The following is a 20,465-nucleotide window of genomic DNA, read 5'->3' as shown; positions in this document are numbered from 1 at the left end:
AGTTGGCAAGGGGAAAGGAAATATAAACTAGAGGGAACAAAGTGAAAAAAAATGTATGGAGAAACAAGAGCTACTATTCAGGTAATTCTGAATAATTCAGTACAATGTGACCAAAGTTCAAAATATATAGAGAATAAGGTTGGAACAGGACAAAAGAACACTTTAAATGCCAAGCCCAAGGAATATGAAATAAACTACATAAACATTGAACAACTTCACAGTGTAGTGCCATCTTTATATATTTGGACTGAAAAAAAAAAAGAACTCTCTCCACTTACCATACAAACATGATTGTATGAGTCAATATCTTTCCCCTTTTTCTCTTGGATATTATATGAGAACAACCAGAAAAATGAGAAAAAATAATATGGCAGACAGTCTCCACATGAGTAAAACCCAAAGACAGAGGTAACCTGCAGCCTGCAAACTATGAAGAAGGGAGGTCTAAGAGCTGAGACTGGACAAAAGTCACGTGAATTAAAGTGAGGAGTATGGAAAGTGTAAGAAGACCAGCATCAACAGCATCTCAGAAAGTTCTAGCAAAAAGACACTCACTAAAGGTGAAGGGGTCCCCCTGCAGTATAAATGCTTTATCTTTCATCTTTCATCTATAGATGTTAACAGAGGTGAACAAGGCTAGAAGCCAAAGCCCTCCACAGCACCTCATTGTCTTCAGAGAAACAGATGAGGCAGAGCTACATAAAGAATCATACACATGAGCTATGTTTTACTAAAAACAATCTGCCCCTGCAGGTTGTAAAAACTGAAGGCCATTCCAACCCCATATGACAAGCTCTCCCCTAGGAACCCACTACAAATTTCAAGTCTAAAAAACCCAACTCATTAAGATTAAATAATTAAGAAGGGAAATTTAAAAAAAAAAACAACTGGTATAGCATGGACATAGAGGACTATAAGCAAAATTAGAAACAAAACAAATTTTAAAAATAGCAGGAGTAATCAATACACAGACCCACTGGAAAAATGCTGCCATTGGCCAGATATATACTGTTACTAAACACTTTGTCACAAATTACATTTTGAAACTTGAAAGAGCATCTCCCTCTGTAAAGGGAGATCACAGAGCAGAAGTGAAAGATGTCAGGAAATGGCAAACCAGGAAGTTAGGAAGGTGACCTGGAACAACTCAGGAAAAATCTCTCCAGTGAGAATAGACTGGTAACACAATGGGGAGTGGAGCTTACAAATGAGAGAAATAAATATAACAAGATGAAAATTAAGAGAAGACCCGAGAGAGGAAAGTGATACTGAAAAAGAAATAGGTCCAACGAACACAACACTCTGATGAGTCCTCAAGAAAGAACACCAAAGCAGAACAAATACTGGAAGGCATCATGGATGAAGTTTTCCTTCAATGAGAGACCATCTGACATAAATGGGAAAGACAGACCATGGTACCAGGAATGACAGAGTCAGAATAGTCCAACAAAGCATATCTGAGTAAAATAATTAGACTTCAAAGGGAATCATTTGGCAGCCAGACAAAATAGTTGAGTCACGTAAAAGGAGAGAAATGGATACCTTACATTAGCTCTCCTCAGGGTAATGATGAGTACCAAAGACAGTAGAGCAACATCAGCAAGAAAATCGAGGAAAGAACACGGGAGGTGTGGGTGTGAAACACACCCAAGCTGTGCCACAAATCTAAAAGTTACAGTTTCAACCTGCAGGGAATTCAGGAACTAGTATTTCTAAGACAGCTTTTCCAGAAAATTACTACAAAGCAAACTGATAAGTGAAGTGACCGAGGAAAATACAGAAAAAGATTTAGTGGTGAGCCCTGAATATTTTTTAAATGTAGACATGAGATTAAAATAATTTGACGTCTGGGATAATAAAACAGAAGGTAGAAGCCACATGCCTGACAATGTAGAAATGATGCAATTAACAAAAAACTGGAGGGATAAGAAGGAAGAAGCTTCATACATGATAAATCAGTAACAGCTAAGATGCAAGGGGCTTAAGCCAACAAGTCAAGGAATAGTCGTATAAGTAAATTTAGCGAAATAAAATAATCTCAAAGAAAGATCAAATTATTGAATAAAATTAGGTAAGAGAAGAGGAGGAGAGGAATGAAAAAAACATGCTCATTTTACCGTCAGTCAGCATGGATGTAATAGTTACTGTCCTAGAAAACTGAAGGGCTAGAAGAATTATATAAACCAATGAGTACAAAGGTGCCACTAGAACAAATATATAGCACCCTCTTGAAATAAAACCAATGAAAAAATTACAGATCCAGTGAAAACTTTAAAAAAACATATAAACAAGAAATGTCATAAGGGTGTGAGAAATATAAAACCAAAATGTCTAATATATTAATAAATGTGCTCAATTTCATGATAAAAATGATTTTTTTTAGTTGGATCCAAAAAGCAAAACCCAACACGCACCTAAAATGAAGTGATTCCAAAAAACTTGAAATAGAAGGACTGGAAAAGTATAGCAGGCACATCAAAACCCAGAGAGCAGAGGTCAAAATCTAAAATCATCAATGCATACAGAAACTCTCAGAGGATTCAGAGAAACTCATAGCAGAGGATGCCAGAAATAGGTGATCCTGGGAACTGGACAAACCCATGTCATGGAAGGGAGGGAGACTTCTCACTGGATAATTTTTTATATGTTCTGGTACTTGATGAGTGTGTATTTTTGTTTTCTAGCAATAGGACAAAAATGAATCAACCTCGAACTACCTGTTAAGCAAAGCTACAAATGAAAATACTTTCCATTTGCCTGATACCAGCAGTACAACTCTATGGGTTTCTGTACATTAGTAGTTACTTTTGCCCCACAGGACTGCAGATTAGCATTTGAGAACCACAAGGCGTTCTGAATGCCTCAGAGCTCTCCTGAGATTCACTGTGACAGCAAAGAAGAGCTCCTTTTGATATAAGCTCTCACTGTTTTACTGAGATACGTCTCTCAACTAGATGAGGAAATTTCACCATAATTGACTGGGTTTCAGGACAGTTAAACCAACAGCTAATGGATAGGCCCTTGCAGATCTAAAGGGAGACAGTTACCCCAAAAAATTTTTGAGTTAAAAGACAGATGTTAATAGATTGATATGCAGAGGTGGATCACTTTTTCCTGGGCCCCAAGCCTACAATTTGGAAAGCTCTCTTTAAGAAAAAAAAAAAAAAAGTAAAATTACAACTACATGATTATTTATAAAAGTAGCTATTTATTCAGGATGAGAAAATAAGTTTCAGCTAACTATTGGAATTTTGCAGAGTTGGGTCCTTTTCTTCTGAGATCTCTTTTTGGAAAGGCACCTCAAATGCTTCCCCAGAAATGATCCCTGCTTGCAGTCTGGCTCCCACCTGGAACACTAAAACTCCCAGCAGCTACTAATATTCACAGGGATCTTTGTAGATGAGGCCCGTTAAGCAACCTTTTTGGCTTCATTGGCAAATTCTTTTACGTCGCAAAAATGATGTCATTCACCTAACACTTTCTAAAGGGATAATAGTAGCCAATTCATCTTACTATTCAGAGTAACAACATCTGCTAGGTTAATGGCATAATGTTGTCATATGATAATGTGAGTGAGTCTGCAAAAGATTGTGCGATACATCCAAGAGACCGTTAACCGTTTGTTGAACTTGTTTAAGATTCTAAAGGAATGTCTTTAACTTTGCTGTGATAACTCGCTTTCTTGAAGTCTTAACTGGCAAGGCTAAAGTTCCCAGTTATTCAATCAAACATTACTCGAGGTGTTGCTCAGAAGCGATTTTGCAGATGCAATTGAAGTCCCTAATCAATGGGCTTTAAGTAAAGGAGATTATCCTGGATAATCTGGGTGAGCCAGACTTAATCAGTTGGCAGACCTCAAAAGTAGGGCTGAGGCTTCCTGAAGAGAGGAAATAAAAATCCACCATTGGAAAATAGTTTCTGCCTGTACCCATGGAGTTTGATCCTGTCCTCTCCTCCCTACCTGTGGACGATAGCTTAGCCTATGCCCAGTCTGCCATGATCTTCCCTTCCTGACTCAGCCCAACTCATTTTGGACTTGCTCAACCAGCCCCCACAATCCCATTAGCAAATTCCTTGTCTTGAATTTTAATATATGGGCCTGCTGGTGCTGTTCCCCTGAACCCTGACTGGTACACTTGCCGTAAAGTACATTGTTGACCTCAGGACAATTGTGAAGGCAAAGTGTTCTTAATGAGACAAACAAACTGGTTTGTCAAGGCTCTGGTGGTTTGTGACTAGAGGCTGCTGGATACTCCTTGTAAAGAAAATCTTTGTTTATTCAAATATATAGCTTCTCTTAAAGCACTCTCAATTCCCATATAGGAGTTATGTGGTATGTCAAATCTCAAACTTCTTGCTTTCTGAGCCAACAATTTATAATCTTGAAGAGGAGCTGACTTAGAAGGGCTAGTAACGGCTAATGTATATGGCCTCTAAAGACTTACCATTTACCAAAAAATTAAAAAAAAATAAAAGTAAATAAAGGCTTCCCATCACTTAAAACCCAAATTCTCTGTCCAGGCTACATGGCCCCACATGACTTGATCCCTATCCCTCTCCAACCTCGTCTTGTACCAGTTTTGATCTCTATCACACTACCCAAGCAACAGTGACTTTCTTTCTCCTCTTGGAACACATCAACCTTGTTCCCAACTCAGTACCTTTACACTTCCCTATCCTTGGAATATTCTGTCCCTAATACTTCGTGGGACTGCTTTCTTATCTTTCAGGATTCAGTCCCAAAATCAGAGGGACCTTCACGGCTGCTCCCCTAGTCATGTCTTATCACATTATCATGCTTTACTTTCTTCATACTTCTTATTAATATCACCATCCAAACTTATCTTCTTATACTTGCTTATTTATTATTTGTCTCTCCCCTAGGTGATAATTCAACAAAAGCAAAGACCTTGTCTGCCATTATAACTCATAAGCCCATAGCACCCAGCATTGTGTCTGGTTTATGGGAAGTGTTCAAAAACATACTTGTTGAATAAATGAACAAATGAATGAAGATACCTCCAGGAATGAGAAGGGATAGGCTCACTTCTCAAACTTTGGAATTCTTGCATTCCAGAGACCTGAAGGCTCTGTAGTGGTGGAAGAAAGGTCGCTCTTTATGTCAGACATCCTTATATCCATCCACTTATCACAGCCCTTAAAAAACATCTAGTGTTATCGGTAACCACTTACATTTACTATGTCCCATCTGGGAAAATACGACATTTATATATTCATCAGTTCATTCTGTAGCTGGCTTCCCAACAAGGTTTTTTATAATGATACCCAAAAGGTGTTTTAAAAGTAATGAAAATGAAAGACATAGTGGTCATGAAGCTATTAAAACATTTTCACGGAAATAAAATGATCCTGTGAACTTAATAAAGCAAAGTTAATCTTTTGTCATCGGATGCTTCCCTTGTCCCTTGATTAGCAACCAACTGTATCAGGCAAAGAATAGTGGCAAAAACCTCATAAAGGCTCCGTGGCAAGAAAGGACTTGACGGCAGTCTCAATAATAATAAGTGTTCAGTTTCAGTGTCCTGAAAACCTTCTAATTCACACCTTCAGTCCTATTCTAAGTCTTCTAGAGAAGAGCTTCTTGAAATTTGATGTCCATAAGAATCACACAGAAATCTTGTTAAAATGTAGATTCTGATTCAATAGATCTGAGTTGGAGCCTGTGATGATGCTACATTTCTAACATGATCCCAGGTGGTGCCCTTGCTATTATCCACTGCCCATATCTTGACACCAAGCTTTGAATTCCTGAGTCTAAACTCTAGATCAGTTGTGCCAAGTTGTCATTCAATGTAGCCATCACTGAGTAACATCAGTTAGCAAAGCAACGGCATGTTGGCAAGGTGGTGAGGACTAGTCAAAATGCTGTAACTGTCTTCATGTCTCTCTTAAATGATTGTGGTTCAGGACCTGTTGAACCTTTTTTTTAAAAGATTCAATTTTATTTTAATTTATTTGGAGTTTAGTTTATACAGATATACTCATTTTTTAAGAGCTTCTTTAGGTTTAAAATGAAATTGAAAAGAAGGTAAAAAGATTTCCCATATATCCCCTGTCCCCACCAATGCATAGCCTCCCCTTTATTAACATTGCTCACCAGAATGGTACATTTTTTTCCCCTGAGGATGAATCTACAATGATTCATCATAATTGCCCAAAGTACATAGTTTACCTAAGGGGTTCACTACTGGTGATATGTTTTATAGGTTTAGACAAAAGATTAATGGATATATTCCTCATTGTAATGTCATACAGAGTATTTCCACTGCCCTAAAAAATCCTCTGTGCTCACCCTATTCACCTCCTCTCTCCTTCTCTAGAAACCACTGATCTTTTTACCATTTGCCTCCTCCAGAATGTCATATAGTTGGAATGATCAGTATGTTGCTTTTCAGGTTGGCTTCTTTCATCTAGTAGGATTCATTTAAAATTCCTCTACATGTCTTTTCATGGCTTAATAGCTCATTTCTTTTTAGTGAATAATATTCCATTACCTGGATGTACCACAATTTATTTATACATTCACTTATTGAAGGACATCTTAGTTGCTTCCAAGTTAGGGCAATTATGAATAAAGTTGCTTTAAACATCCATGCACAGGCTTTTGTGTGAACATAAGTTTTCAATTCCTTTGGTTAAACACCAAAGAGTACGATTGTTGGATTATGTGGTAAGAGTACGCTTCCATTTGTAAGAAACTGCCAACTGCCTTCCAGAGTGGCTGTACTATTTTGCATTCTCACCAGCAATGAATGAGGGGCCTGTTGCTCCACATCAACAGCCTTTGATGCTGTCAGTGTTCTGGATTTTGGCCATTCTAATAGGAATCTAATAGGAGCAGTGATATCTCATTAATGTTTTACTTTGCATTTCACTGATGACATATGTGGAACATCTGTTGAACTTTTTAAAAAAAATGTTTTTCACAAATTAATCATGTCTGTCTTGTAGGACCCAAATTTTGGTGTGTGTGTGTGTGTGTGTGTGTGTGTGTGTGTGTGTCTTTCTCAGGATGATTTAGAGCTATTATATAAAGATAAAAATAATAGGAAGGAATTATACTTCCAAGATGTCTCTTGTTTACGCTCATTCTTTAGTTATCTAAAATTTCCTGGAGTGCATCACATATAACAATCTTTCATTTCTTACTTAAAATGAATATATCTATACATGCGTTTCTAATTTTAATTTTTTGTTCCAGTAAGAAATTTTCCACAATATCAGTGATCCAGAACAACTGACCTTTGTCACCAACTCAAACATATGCTTCAACTGGTTTTCTAGAAGCAACATCAACAAGAATCCGTGAGACACCACTTGTGAGACCCTGCTTTGTTCCCCTCCTGTCCCCCCACTGAAGTTTATGATCACCTCTGGCTTTTTCCATAAGTGGTATTCCTTTCTCTTGAACAAAAGCCAGGGAACTGACAATGTTGAACCTTACTGAGCCCTGTACTCCTGGAAAGCAGGGGTGGTTAAGAAACTCCTCCACGCTTTTGAGTTTTGGAGACAGATAACTCTGCAGATAACAGATAAGTCTGCTCTCACACTCTGAGATAAGACCTCTCTACCCTTCCCCAAAAGTCTAGTAAGATTCCTGGATCACTAACCTACCCCTGAAACAGCTCAAGCCCACTTCCTTTCCTTTGAGGCATTCCTCTTTAACAAATATTCTCCCTATGCAATAGCCTGCAGTGAAATCTTGTCTTTAATTGTCCCATTCACTTTGTCTTTGACAGGACAACATCAACAACAAACAATTCACCTGAGCTGTCACTAATGCAGCATTTTCTCTACACTGGAAATTTTAAAGATTTTACACATACAGTGTGAATGGATTCTAGGGAATTTATTGGCAAAACCTGACCCAGAGACACTTCTAAGTCCTTGCCAGGTTTTTGAATAAGGGATATCAAAGAGGGGTTTCAAGCTGTTTGAGAACCCACAGGGAACAACTTGGAAGCTAAAGAGAGAGTATGAAAGATGTTTCAACTTGAAAGGAAAAGAAAGAGAATACAAAAGGACATTAAAAACCCAGTAGGTAAGACTAAAAAGTCACTGGGGGATTATGGAGTGTTTGAAAACTGTCCTGGGTTCCAAAGTGATAGTTTAGAATATTGAAAGTAAGTCTGGCAGGATGCCCCTCATCATACAATTGCCAAATAACCTTCCACACGCTGTAATTATGGGGATTGCAGAAGTGCGTGGAAAATGCAGCCCAAAGATTTAAGTAAGCTGTTGTAATGAAAATGTGGAGGGGGGATATGTCGGTAATTGAGATTTTTGTTAAGGGCCCTTTTATAATATTTTTTTCAATCTAGCAGCATCCTCCCGAAAAGGAGATGAACAATTTTTCAATGAAAGTGATAAAAATAGGTAATATTATAGTAAAATGGCTGGTTTCAGAAATAAGGATAAGAATAGTCTGCCTAGAGGATATGATTTGAACGAGGGAGATGACACCTAGAAATATTAACAACACGGACAACTGAATAACATGGACACTTCTCATGCAGGAACCACCTCTTACTAGCTATGTCAGACCAGGTAAGTGACTTAAACTCTTTATGTCTATGCCATAGAGTCTATGCCACAGACTCCTCATATAGAAAATAAGGACAATGATAATTTCTGTAACATAGAGTTGTCTAGTAGAATAATAATGAAATAATAACAATAAAATATTATCAGTAAAGAAATTCTTATTAGGTGTCAGGTCCTATGCTATGCACTTCACCTAAATTATTTCACTTAATGTTCACAGCAACATTATGAGGATGGTAACTAATATGACGCCCATTTTTAGTTGAAGAAACTAAGGCACAGGGAGTTTAACTGACTTGTTCGAAGTCATATAGCTAGCAAGGGGTGGAGTGATTTACAGTCAAGTGTATGCTTGGAATTTTGCCTTTATACCATTATTTCTTTGAGTCTCCCAAGATGTATTCACTTTATAAATGGAAATTCTCCCAAAATACAACCATAGTCATGTAAAGGGCCAAGAGCGGGGTGGGGGGGCATGAAAATATAGGTAAGATGATAATATGCCAGTTATCGATATATTGCCCCTCAGCTCCAAATCCACTCTCCACTGCTTCCTTTGTGATAATAAACTAGAACCCTGTAAATATTTATTTTGCCAGCTGGTTGATGCTGATCCCTGTCACAAGAGAATGCTAGAGGGACAATGGAGAAGTAGATTTTTCTTCCAAGTGAGTGCTCCTCTCACCATGCTTCTGCAGGGCAGTTTCTCTAGCACTAGACTCCTACAGCATGATTCCCCCAGTACCAAGTCCCCACCAAAGCTTTTGCAGCTCTAGACTCCCATGATGCAAGCATAGCTACTCCAGAGCCCAGAACCAGCAGCTTTCCTTGTCACCTTCTCGGGTGGCTTTGCAGCAGAGTGCCACTCGTCTGGCACTACCTGGTGTAGGACTTCCTTGTTTACCCTAAGAAGTAAGCAGAGGTCTACCAGAGTGATTCCTTGCTGTGAACAGCCCCCTCTGTACTCTTTTGGTGGCTTTGCAGTGAGTTTTGAGATGTAGCACTTCCCTGTGGATGACTTCCCATGTCACTGGAGAGCAGGATTTTGACACACTCCACCTGCGGCAGCTCTGCCATCTTACCATCCAGTGACACATGGATAAGCCCCCTCCAGTGAGGTCTGAGTATCAGCCCTAGCTTGGATGGGCATCTTCCTTGGTCTGTCTCAGCTCTGAGGGGTAGTGGCCGTTCTTCAGGTCTGATATTCCCAGGTTCTTTAGAATTCTCTTCACTTCCTACTAGCTAGTATTCTATAATACTCCTATATTATATCAAAAATAAAAAAAATGAGCTTAACAATACCATAAACTCTGAAACATGCCTGCACTTGCTCTTCGGTTACCACTCTGTCTTTCTTTCCTACTATAATCACTTTCTCAGAAAAGTGTTAGCTTTTCTTGTTGATGTCCCACAAGCACCTCTATCTCAGCATATTTTGAAAACACTCTAAACCATCTTCTCCTCCTGTATTTCCTCTCTTAACATCCTAGTCTTGTTTTGGACATAGTTTTCCAAGCTGGAAACATGATAGTCATACACATGTTCACATCTCATCAGGGCAATAACCCTGAAATTCCCTCTCCTTAACATTTCTCAACTCCGTTACTTCCTTTCTAGGGTTTCCTTATCTTCAAAATAATAACAAATGCCATCCAATGGATGCTTAGTATGTGCTAGTCATTGTGCTAAAGTTTACCCACACAGCTTCAAAATCAGGTATGCTTAGCCCCATTTTCTACATAAGAAAACTGGGATTTAGCAGCTTATATCAATTTTCCAGATATAAACAACTAGTAGAAGGCAAAGCAAGGATTCAAAAGCAGATAGCTGGCTGCAAACAACAAGCTTCCATTAGTACAATATGCTGCCTTCAGTCTAGCCCTATTATAATGCATCTACGACACAGTTTCCAGAAAGCTTTCTAAAATGCAAAACTGGTCATGTCACTTTCCTGTTTTAAACATTTCAACAGAAGTTTTGTTTCTGAATAAAAGATAGGCAGTGGTAGATCATCCTTCTCATTGTACCAGACAGAAAAACAAAAACAGGTAAATTATAGAAATAATATTTTTAAACACATCAGAGGGTGGTGGAAGCAAAGATTATCAAACTAAAATTGTGAAGATGGTAAAACCCTTCTTAGATGGGTTAAGATTGCCAAATATTTAATTCCCTCTGTGGATTCATCATGTCCACAAACAGGATTGCCATAGACAAAGAGACTTGTCTAAGGGAAAGTAAAATCAGAAGAGTTTTGATGACTATGTGGGTTGGTATGATATACTGGAATCCAGAGAAATCCCACAACTACGGTGAGTATTCCCCACAGGATGGTTTCTGAATGCTAGGGTGATGGAGACTGTAGATTGGACTGGAGAGGCAAAGTAATGTTTCCTGTAATCTTGCAGTACTTAGGAGATGATATACCAATAATAGCAGAAGCTTAAAACAGACATTTGAAATCAGAAGTAGACTAAGTCTAACAAAAGCTGTAACCAAGCACTGACCAAGCTCAATTCCTAATTGAATTAATGTGATGTGCCCTTCATGTTCTCTGCCCAATTAAAGAAAGAGCAAACTATCTCTGGGAGAAAATAACATTAATTTCAGTATCTATACATTTTATATACACAATTTCTGTCATAGAATTAAAAATTTGTACAAAAATTACAAGATTTGCAGAGAAGAAGGGAAATGTGACTAATAATCATGAGGAAAAAATAGACAATAGAAGCAGACCCCAAGATCATCCGGATACTGATGTTAGTAGGTCAGGGCTTTAAAACTACTATTATAAGTATGTTAAAGAAAACAGAAAATTTAGACAAAATGGATGAAAACATGAATGTTTTTTTTAAAAGATTTATTTATTTATTTACGATATATATATATAGAGAGAGAGGCAGAGACACAGGCAGAGGAAGAAGCAGGCTCCATGTCAGGAGCCCAATGCGGGACTCGATCCCGGGACTCCAGGATCACGCCCTGGGCCAAAGGCAGGCGCCAAACTGCTGAGCCACTCAGGGATCCCCCCAAAACATGAATGTTTTGAAGTGAGGATGAGAATCTATACAAAAAGAGATTCAAACGGCATTCTAGAACTGAAAAAATACGTGAAATCTGAAATTGATCACATGAGTTTAAGAGCAGACTGGCAAAGACAGGATTAGTGAGTCCGAAGTCAATATAAAGCACTCAAGGCCCAGAGAGGAAAATAAAATGGAAAGAAGAAAAGAATGTAAGAAATATTTATGATGTATAGAATGTCTAATATATGCAGATTTGCAATCCCGAAAGCACAGGAGAGTGGGAATTGGAAACAATATTCGAAAAGATAAAGACTGAGAATTGTCCAAAACTGAGGAAACGTTCAGTTGAGAATTCCTATCAACTCCAAGCAATATAAATACTGAGAAAAGTATATTTATATCCATCATGATAAAGCTAAGGATAAAGTGAAAACCCTTTATTAAGGAGTCAGATTTAAATTAAAAAAAAAAGATATTACATTCAAAGGAACCACAATAATATTAAGAGCTGAATTTTAAACAGGAATTTGGGAGCAAGGAAACAATGGGACACTATCTTTAAAGACCTGAAAGGAAAAAATAAATAAATAAATAAAAGACCATATCCTATTTAGAGTTTTAAAACCAGTGACAATATCCTTCCAAAGCCATAATGAAATAAGTGCATTTTTCAGACACATAAAAGCTCACCAGCTGACCCACACTATGAGAAATACTGCAGAACCTTCTTCAGACTGAAGAAAAATAATTTTTGTGGAAGCCTACTATTACAAGAAGGACTAAAGGACACAGAAATGAGTATTATATCCTCTGGAACAATCACAAAAAGAATAATACAGAGATATAAAGACAGAAGAATTAATAGAAGAGATAAAATGGAATAATTCAAAATATCTGATTGAAACATTCCAATGGGTCCTCATTTCTGATAAAATAAATTCCAAGCTCTTTAGCATAGTACATTAAGTGTTCTAAGATTTGGCTGCCATTTACCTATCTAACCTTAATTCTCATCATGCCCCTTCTAGAACCTGGCCACTTGGAACTATGTGTAGCTCCCTTAGTCCTCGTTACCCATACCACCTTACATTTGCGTAAGCTACTCCTTTGCCAGAAATATCATCCCCCATTTTTCTTACCTGACTGATAGCAACTTGACTTTTACTATCTAGCTCAACATAATCAGGTTTCTCCCAAAAAACCCTCTATGAATCTCCACATGGTCCCATAGTAGCCAGTGCAGATCTCTATCATAGCTCTTGCTGTAAAACACAATTATTAATTTCCCTATCTATTTTGCCAACTAGTCTTCAATATCTTTGAAGGCTGGGCCTCAACATGTTAACTCTTTGTCTCCAGCCTCCAGCACAGGGGCCAGCACAGAGAAGGCCTTCAATATCTACCTCGGAAAAGGCTAAACACGTAAGTGAGCAAACATTACTGCAGTATCTGATAGTTAAAGACTCTATGATATTACACTAGGCCTGTTACAGTCCTCTGCCCTCCTCAAGACCTTTATTTCTAAATAGCACACCAGTACCTCAAACAACACATTCTAAACTCTACTCTACTCAGGTGTGTCAAACTCACTTACCTAGAGTCTCCCAGTGCAGTCAGCTCGGAATCACGAGGGCCTCTGCCCTACTTCGTGCATGAGGTGCCTTTCCTCACACTATTTCCTTTATCTTGACTCCCCTTCTTCTTCCTTCACCCCATGGACTCCTGCGCATCCTAAGTATGTGACCACCACTCTGCATTGCTTCCTATGCCCCAAGCCACAGTTCATCTGGCTTCTCCCTTGGTGCTTCCACAGAACCTAGCGTCCCATGTCATGCATCTGGCTGTCCTCAAAGTCTGCATGTCTCTCCTTTAAGTTGGTAGAACTTTAAAAAAAATATAAGAAAGAGAAAGAAAGAAAGAAAGAAAGAGAAAGAAAGAGCAAGCTAGCTCTATTTTCACTTGCAGAAAAGGCAGTTAAGTTCAATATTGAAAAGAAAGCAGAGGATGAAAAGCTGAAGAAGAAAAGGTTTTGTTTTTAAAAGGGGGGGGGCAGAAAGCATCTTTTTAAAAAACTGTGGAAATTACAGAAAAAAGTTATATTGCAAAATCGAGGAGAAAAACATTTCTTTGAAAATATATGAGAGCATTTTAGGCATGTCCATCCAGCCACCTACGCCACAGCTGGCCACACGCACATCCACCTGCCCATAAGGAAGAATTCTCTTGCTGCAGAATGTACAAGGCTCCTCATGGGAGCGCGGGAGCTTGCACCACTGAGGAGAGGTGTTTGCTGCCCTCACCGTTGACCTCTCCCACTTCTTACTCCCCAGCATGGGCATACTCCCTGCCTTCTATTTCTCTTCCCTCAGTTCTGATTGCTCCACCTTGGTTTCTTCCCCTGTGCAGGTTCTATGTCTCTACACTTTGTCCTGGCTCTGTGGATCCTTTCTTCCTGCCTGTTCCCCAGATTCCCTTCTTTGTCCTGGCTCTGTGGATCCTTTCTTCCTGCCTGTTCCCCAGATTCCCTTCTTTGTCCTGGCTCTGTGGATCCTTTCTTCCTGCCTGTTCCCCAGATTCCCTTCTGTGTGTGACTCAGGAGGACAAGATAAGTACTCTCCATGTTTATTCTTAAAAGATGAATCATCCAGGGGGGTGGGGGCGGGCAGGATGATAGACTGAAAGCCCTGTCAGATGCACAAAATGGTTTATGTAGAGCCCCGAAGTTTATGGATTCATGGTTTTAAAAGAAATGAGCAGAAACCATTAGATGATCCTCGTGAGACCAAATAAATGATTATAAGTTTATAGAGAAGAAAAACTCTGGAGTAAAGGCAAAGGAAGCTGATAACAATTCAACTGGAAACTATGGCAATGAGGAATGACAGCTGTACCTTGCTTACAAGTGGAATTTCAAAAAAAAAAAAAAAATGTTGACCAGCTGTTCTCCTTTTCCATAGGGAACCACAGGAAGATGAGAGGCTTCCACTTCCTCCAGTGTGGACATAAGAAATGCCTCCCTCCTACAAGGGTTATGATTTCTCAAGGATGATGCTGAACCCTCCTCTCAGAGGATTTGAAAAGTTTAGAAAGCACAGATCTCAGATGGCTCGAGTGTAGTTCTGATCTCTTGACTGTGACAAGTTGGAAATTCGCACTTTTCATTAATTATTTTAAATGAGTTCCCTGCAGTGTCCATATGCTTTCTGAGTGCCTCACTGAGAATCAGGTTGTGCTTCCTGCACTCCCCCCAGGGCCAATCTCTGCGGGGAGGATTCCTGCACAGGAACCTTTCTTCAGATTCTTAGGAACCTGGAAGCCCATAACCGTCGGAGCAATAGAGCACGCTTTTGCACACCTTGTTTCTGAATCTTCTGAGATCATTCACACATATTTCTAAGCTGAGCTTCCCGTCCTCCCATTATCTAAGCCCAGCACTGCAGCTGGAAGTCTCTAATCCCATGCACGTTAAGCAGCCTCTATTTATAGTGCACCATGCGAACAGAACAAAAGCAGATTGTCAGAGGCTCTGGTCTAAAGCCGTCTTAGGATATCTCTGTCTCTGGTATCAGTTTGGAAAATGAAGATTGTTGGGGGGTGGGGGGGGGCTCTCATCCGTGGCAGACTCATAAAATATATTCATGGCATTCCGACTTCAGGAGAGTGACAAAATAAAAATACTCTCTTTATGTGTTCCAGCCTGTTGGCTGCCCTTTCTGAGAGCACAGATCAGCAGCTGAGCTATAAATCGTAACAGGCAAACCACGCTTCCTTTCATGGCAACCTCAAGGCCAACATGTTACTCCCATGCTCTCTGACTTTAGTGGGGTTTGTTGTTGTTGTTGTTGGGGTGGGGGGGATGTTGAGTGGTTGAGTTTAAGGGGGAGAGAGGATGGGGAGGATATGACTGGCTGATGACTCACTTTCAGAGAGGGATGAAAGCTCTGGAATTCGGGAGCACTCCTCTGGCTTTCCCCTAAAGTATTTCTCCAGGTCCAGAAGAAAAGCTGGTTTCTTCACTTCAGGCAGCTCTTTCAGGTCTCTGATGCTTAACGACCTAAATGCACCTTCCCAACAGTAGGTTTTAGGGGAGGATACGAAAGAAGTACAGAATCATTAATTCCTCAGAAGGAGCTAGCCCATTTCCAAGTTAACTTTTTAAAATTTAACCTTCCTGTTACTCAGCTGCTACAGCTGCAGCCATCAGCAAACCCTATAAACACAGCTGTTCATGATAAATCCACGGTCCTTTTATTCAAAGGGACCAAAAGGAACTCAAGGCTCCCCTTTCATTTATTTTTTATTCTGTATTCTTTCGCTGTTTTCCCTTGAAAATGTGTGTTCTGCAGTTTTGGAAGAGCTCCAGTTTCTCTTTTATCTACCAGGAAACTGCATCTTTTTTTGTCAGACGGAATCTTGTTTTTAGTATTTCACAACATATCTGAAATTTCGAATTTGCAGGTACCTTTTAATTTGGCTAACACGTAAACCAGAGCTGTGTTCCTGTGCTGCAGATGCACAAGTGAGGTGATGGAAAGGAAAGCTCTTTTATTCGTGCACTTAAAAGCAAAGTCTTGGACAATGGGAAAAAGTTTCCTTTTTTTTTTTTTTTGCTTCCTGGGCTAAAGGGAGAAGGCTTCACTCAAGATGTGATTTTACGTTTGTTTGATTGTTAGCAGCACAACGGTGAGAACTGTGCCTTTGTCGTCATGGTGGCTCGGCATCTAGGAAAAGTCAACTAATACACACTCAGCACTCTGTGAGGGACAAGTCATGTGCTATGTCAGTGGTTCTCAAATTAAACCAGGCATTTCCGTCACCTGGAGGGCTTGTCTCTACATGACTCCCATTTCTGATCTAGTAGGTAGGGATGGGGGCCCACAACGTACATTCCTAGTTTGCAGACGATGCTCATGCTGCTGGCCGTGGAACATGCTTTAAGAATCAAGGTGTTATGTCAAACCAAAGGAGAAATCTTCAGAACCTGGAGAGTGTCATTATGCCCTTCTAAGTGATGAGGAGATTGAGGCTCAAGATACTTTAATAACTTGCCTGAATTTACCGGTAAATAGCAGACCTTAGACTTCAGCTCAAGCATGTTGCACCCCAAAGGTCATGCTCCAAGGCATACTAGTAGTAATAATAATAATATTAGTAATTAGTAATTATATTAAATTTCTATAGTATGCCAGGCACTGTTGTAAGTACTTTACACATATTATCCAATGTAATCCTGTAGATTAGTTTATAAAGGTGCATTGAATATTAAGTAATGATATACATTTTGACAGCAAAATTTCAGTAGAAATTCTAAAATTAATGTATCTACTCTATGAAAGTACAGCTACCCCTCAGATATACGTTTAAAACAAGATTGGCAGTGAGTAAAATATTTTCATATGACGGAGTTTTGGAAATCACTCTCACTACATTTCTTTTTTTTTTTTTTAAGATGTATTTATTTATTTTAGAGAGAAAGAGCACGCAAGTGTGTGCAGAGGGGCAGAGGGAGAAAATCCTCAAGCAGACTCCCCGCTGAGCCCTACTCAGGCCTGGATCTCAGGACCCCGAGATCATGACCTAAGCTGAAACCAAGAGTCAAATGCTCAACTGGCTGAGCCACCCAGGTGCCCCTCTTACTACATTTCTAAATAATATCCTTCAGTATGATATCAGTTCTTTTTTTACGGTTACTTGTTTTATATATAATTCTTTTTCTGGTTAGCCCAAACTAAACTTACATTGGGCTTCCTTAGAGCAAGAATAATTTTTATTCATTTTCATCTCTTAAACACTTAGGAGTGTTTATGAGAGAGAACTGATGTTCCATGCCGACTCTCTTTTAGAAACTATACTGGGCACATTATGTGTGTTCTCTGGCTTAGACCTTAAACTTCTGCCATTTATATGCTGTGCAGCCCTGGACAAGTCGCTGATGTCTCCAAGCCTCACTTTCCTCCTTCATTAAATAGAGATTACAGGACCTTACCTTCATATTTATTAAGGGATACCAGCATTCCTGGCACACAGAGTAGCTATTTGTCTTATTCATACCAATCTATAAAATAATAACACTATAAAAATGTGTCAAGAGTGATTACTTACTGGATGGTTTTTGTACAACTTCACCCTTGTAAAGGTTATGTGCTTTTTTCTTAAAGATATTTCTTTCCTTATATTTTATACCCAAATTTATGACTTCTGATGGTCTGACACTGGAAGAAAATAATACATGATAAAATAAAATATCAACCACAAAAGGATGAATAGGACTTTCAGGCTTTAAATATATATATTACTCTTGACAACAACAACAACAAAACAAAACAAAGAAAAACACACACAAAAAAACCCCCTCTATACTGTGGACCTAAGTGTCAACATTTGTTTACACTAATTAAGTCATTTCTTTGAATAAAATGGCTGCTAGCCAGGTGATGATATAAAAGGGTAAGAGCCAGAGAGGCCAGGAGGCTAGTTAAGCAAAGATTCCCATAGCAACTGGAAGGTCAGAGAAAAAATTATGCAGAAGAAAATTTCACAGAAGCACACACTATTCTTGCCTTGTGTATAAATTATACTGGCTAACTGGTGGTACGTGTCAAAAACTTATCCAGTGTGAGGACTGGATCTTCACTTATGGTATCCAAAATGAAAAAAAAAAAAAAAAAAGAAACAAACAAAAAACCTCAGCATTTTTGAGACTTGTCATATGAATCTATAGGGAAACTTTAGATTAGCTTGAATCCAAGGAAACTGTTATTAGTAAAACACAGGGAGTGACATCATTATACAATTGTACATAATTCCTGTCAGAAAACAGGAAATGGTTTCAACTATTGTTATCATTCACTGTATAGACCTCTACCCTTTACAGTGACAAGTTATATTAGTATTTTTTTAGAGGCATCAGGTCAGAAAACACACCCATTTTTCACACAATTACCAGAGCCCCTGAGGAGCCTGCCCTCTCCCTGCTGCCTTCTTTCCTGGCATCTGTTGCTCCTCCTGCTGACTGCTCTCTCACCCCCTTTTATCTGTAGGTTGGAGGCTGCCTCTTGAGTAGCTGAAGAACCTTGAGAGGTTTCCTATACTCTCAGCCTCAATTTCCTGCTCTACACAATGAGATTCTCGTTGCGGTTTTAAAGGAGAGGAGATAGATGGCTGTTAGGCGATGTGCCTAATAAATAACACTATTCAATAAATGTTCATTTCCCTCCTTCCTTTCCCTCTGCTCTATTTGGACTGTATTTCCCAAACTCAAGAGTTTAAAATATCAATACAAGTGAAATTAAGTCTATGCATCTCAAAGTTAATATTGTGTGCTATTTATATAGGTTTAAGTAGCAATTTATTGATTGAGTTTTTTTACATAAACTAACTTTGCATTTTAGAGTTATTTTAGATTTACAGAAAAGTTGTCAAGATAGTATAGCACAGAGTCCTGGCACATCCCTCACCCAGTTGTCCCTATTGTTCACAACTAAGAAGCCAATATTGATACGTGACCATTAGCTAAACTCAACATGTTATTAGGATTTTCCTAATGTCCTTTTTTCTGTCCCCAGAAATCACATTATACTCCTTAGCTTCCTCTAGTCTATGACAGTTTCTTAGACTTTCCTTGTATTTTAATGACCTTGACAGTTTTGAAAAATACTTGTCAGATTTTTTTTTCTTTTTTTTGTAGAATGCCCTTCTATCTATGTTTATCTGATGTTTTTCTTAGGGCTAGATGGGGGGTTATGGGTTGTTGGAAGGAAGTCAATGGAGATGAAGTGCTATTCTCATTACATCTTATCAAGGGTACATGCTATCAACCTGTCTTATCACTGTTGATGTTAACCTTACTATTGGTCAAGGTTTTGTTTGCCAAGCTTCTGCCCTATAAAGTTACTTTTCCCTTCCTTTCCATATACTACTCTTGGAAGCTAGTTTCCATACACAGCCTATACTTAACAGGTGGATGACAATGGAAGTTAAGCTCTATTTCCTTGACAGTGTGAAGTGTCTACATAAATTATTTGGAATTATAGATTTTTTTAAGGGAATCTTTGGCAACCAAAGACTGAAGCAGGTGGCATTTTTTCCCCAAAGCAGACTGGAATGGTTCCCTCACAATGTGCAATCCCTCATGAATCAGAACATATTATTTAGCCACCATCTGGGCTTGGCAAACCACTATGATGGCACCCTTCGAGTCATTTTAAGATAGTAAGAGAATCTGTTAACAATTAGAAGTTAGTGGTAGGCACAGGAAGGGTGGAATGTAGTATAGTTATGGCTTACAGTTGTTAGGTTAATACTTTTTCCCCCAGAGAAGTATTACTGTTATAAACTGAGGTACAAACTGTAAAGGGAGGCCTAGAAGTAGGGAGGTCTACCTTTGGACTAGATAAAACCAGACCTTTATTTTCCAAAGACACTCTGAACTCTCTCCTGCTTTTAGGCAATTTGCTTCCTGGTTCTCTCATCCAGTGACACTACAATCACTTTGCCTACCTCCCCTGAGGAGTTAAATCCACAGAGGGAAATGTGTAGGCATAAAGTAGGAGGCTCTCCTGGGAACCACACCAAACTGTACTACTGAGATGACTGACGGGGAAGTACAGCCATAATGACAAAGTTCTAACTGAAGGGCAGTTCTATGAACCACTAGACAGCAGAGTCAACTCCACATTCAAAGTCTAACTTATTACTTCCTTTCCATAGACATTTGACACTTAGGGGAATGGTCACTATGACAATGTGGACACAATTAAAAAGAGGTGAATATTCCCAAAATTCCACTACTCCTAATGGATGAAGATGAAAATGGAGAATAATATAATAAAGGGCTTAGAGGGAGTTAAAACTTTACAAAAAGGTCTTACA

At 38.9% G+C, this 20,465-nt stretch overlaps 1 protein-coding gene across 11 annotated transcripts in view; it reads right to left on the bottom strand.

Moving 5' to 3' along the window:
• The window catches only part of WDR49 (WD repeat domain 49), a 126,747-nt gene that overhangs the window by 5,246 nt on the left and 101,036 nt on the right, over positions 1–20,465 (bottom strand). For 8 of the 11 annotated variants that reach the window (XR_012000387.1, XR_012000388.1, XM_072752302.1 and 5 more), the window contains 2 exons: positions 17,697–17,806; positions 15,515–15,658 (listed from right to left, as the gene is read on the bottom strand). The exons of the other annotated variants lie outside the window; for them this stretch is intronic. Coding sequence is in view for 6 of the 8 variants with exons in the window: in XM_072752302.1 (XP_072608403.1) it covers positions 15,515–15,658; positions 17,697–17,806 (254 nt within the window). In the remaining 2 variants the exon portion in view is untranslated. The remainder of the gene's footprint in view (positions 1–15,514; positions 15,659–17,696; positions 17,807–20,465) is intronic. 11 annotated transcript variants of the gene reach the window in all.

Source organism: Vulpes vulpes, chromosome 3 (genome assembly GCF_048418805.1).
Source record: "Vulpes vulpes isolate BD-2025 chromosome 3, VulVul3, whole genome shotgun sequence".
In the NCBI taxonomy this organism is placed as follows: Eukaryota; Metazoa; Chordata; class Mammalia; order Carnivora; family Canidae; genus Vulpes; species Vulpes vulpes.
This window is presented reverse-complemented; position numbering and strand designations above follow the sequence as displayed.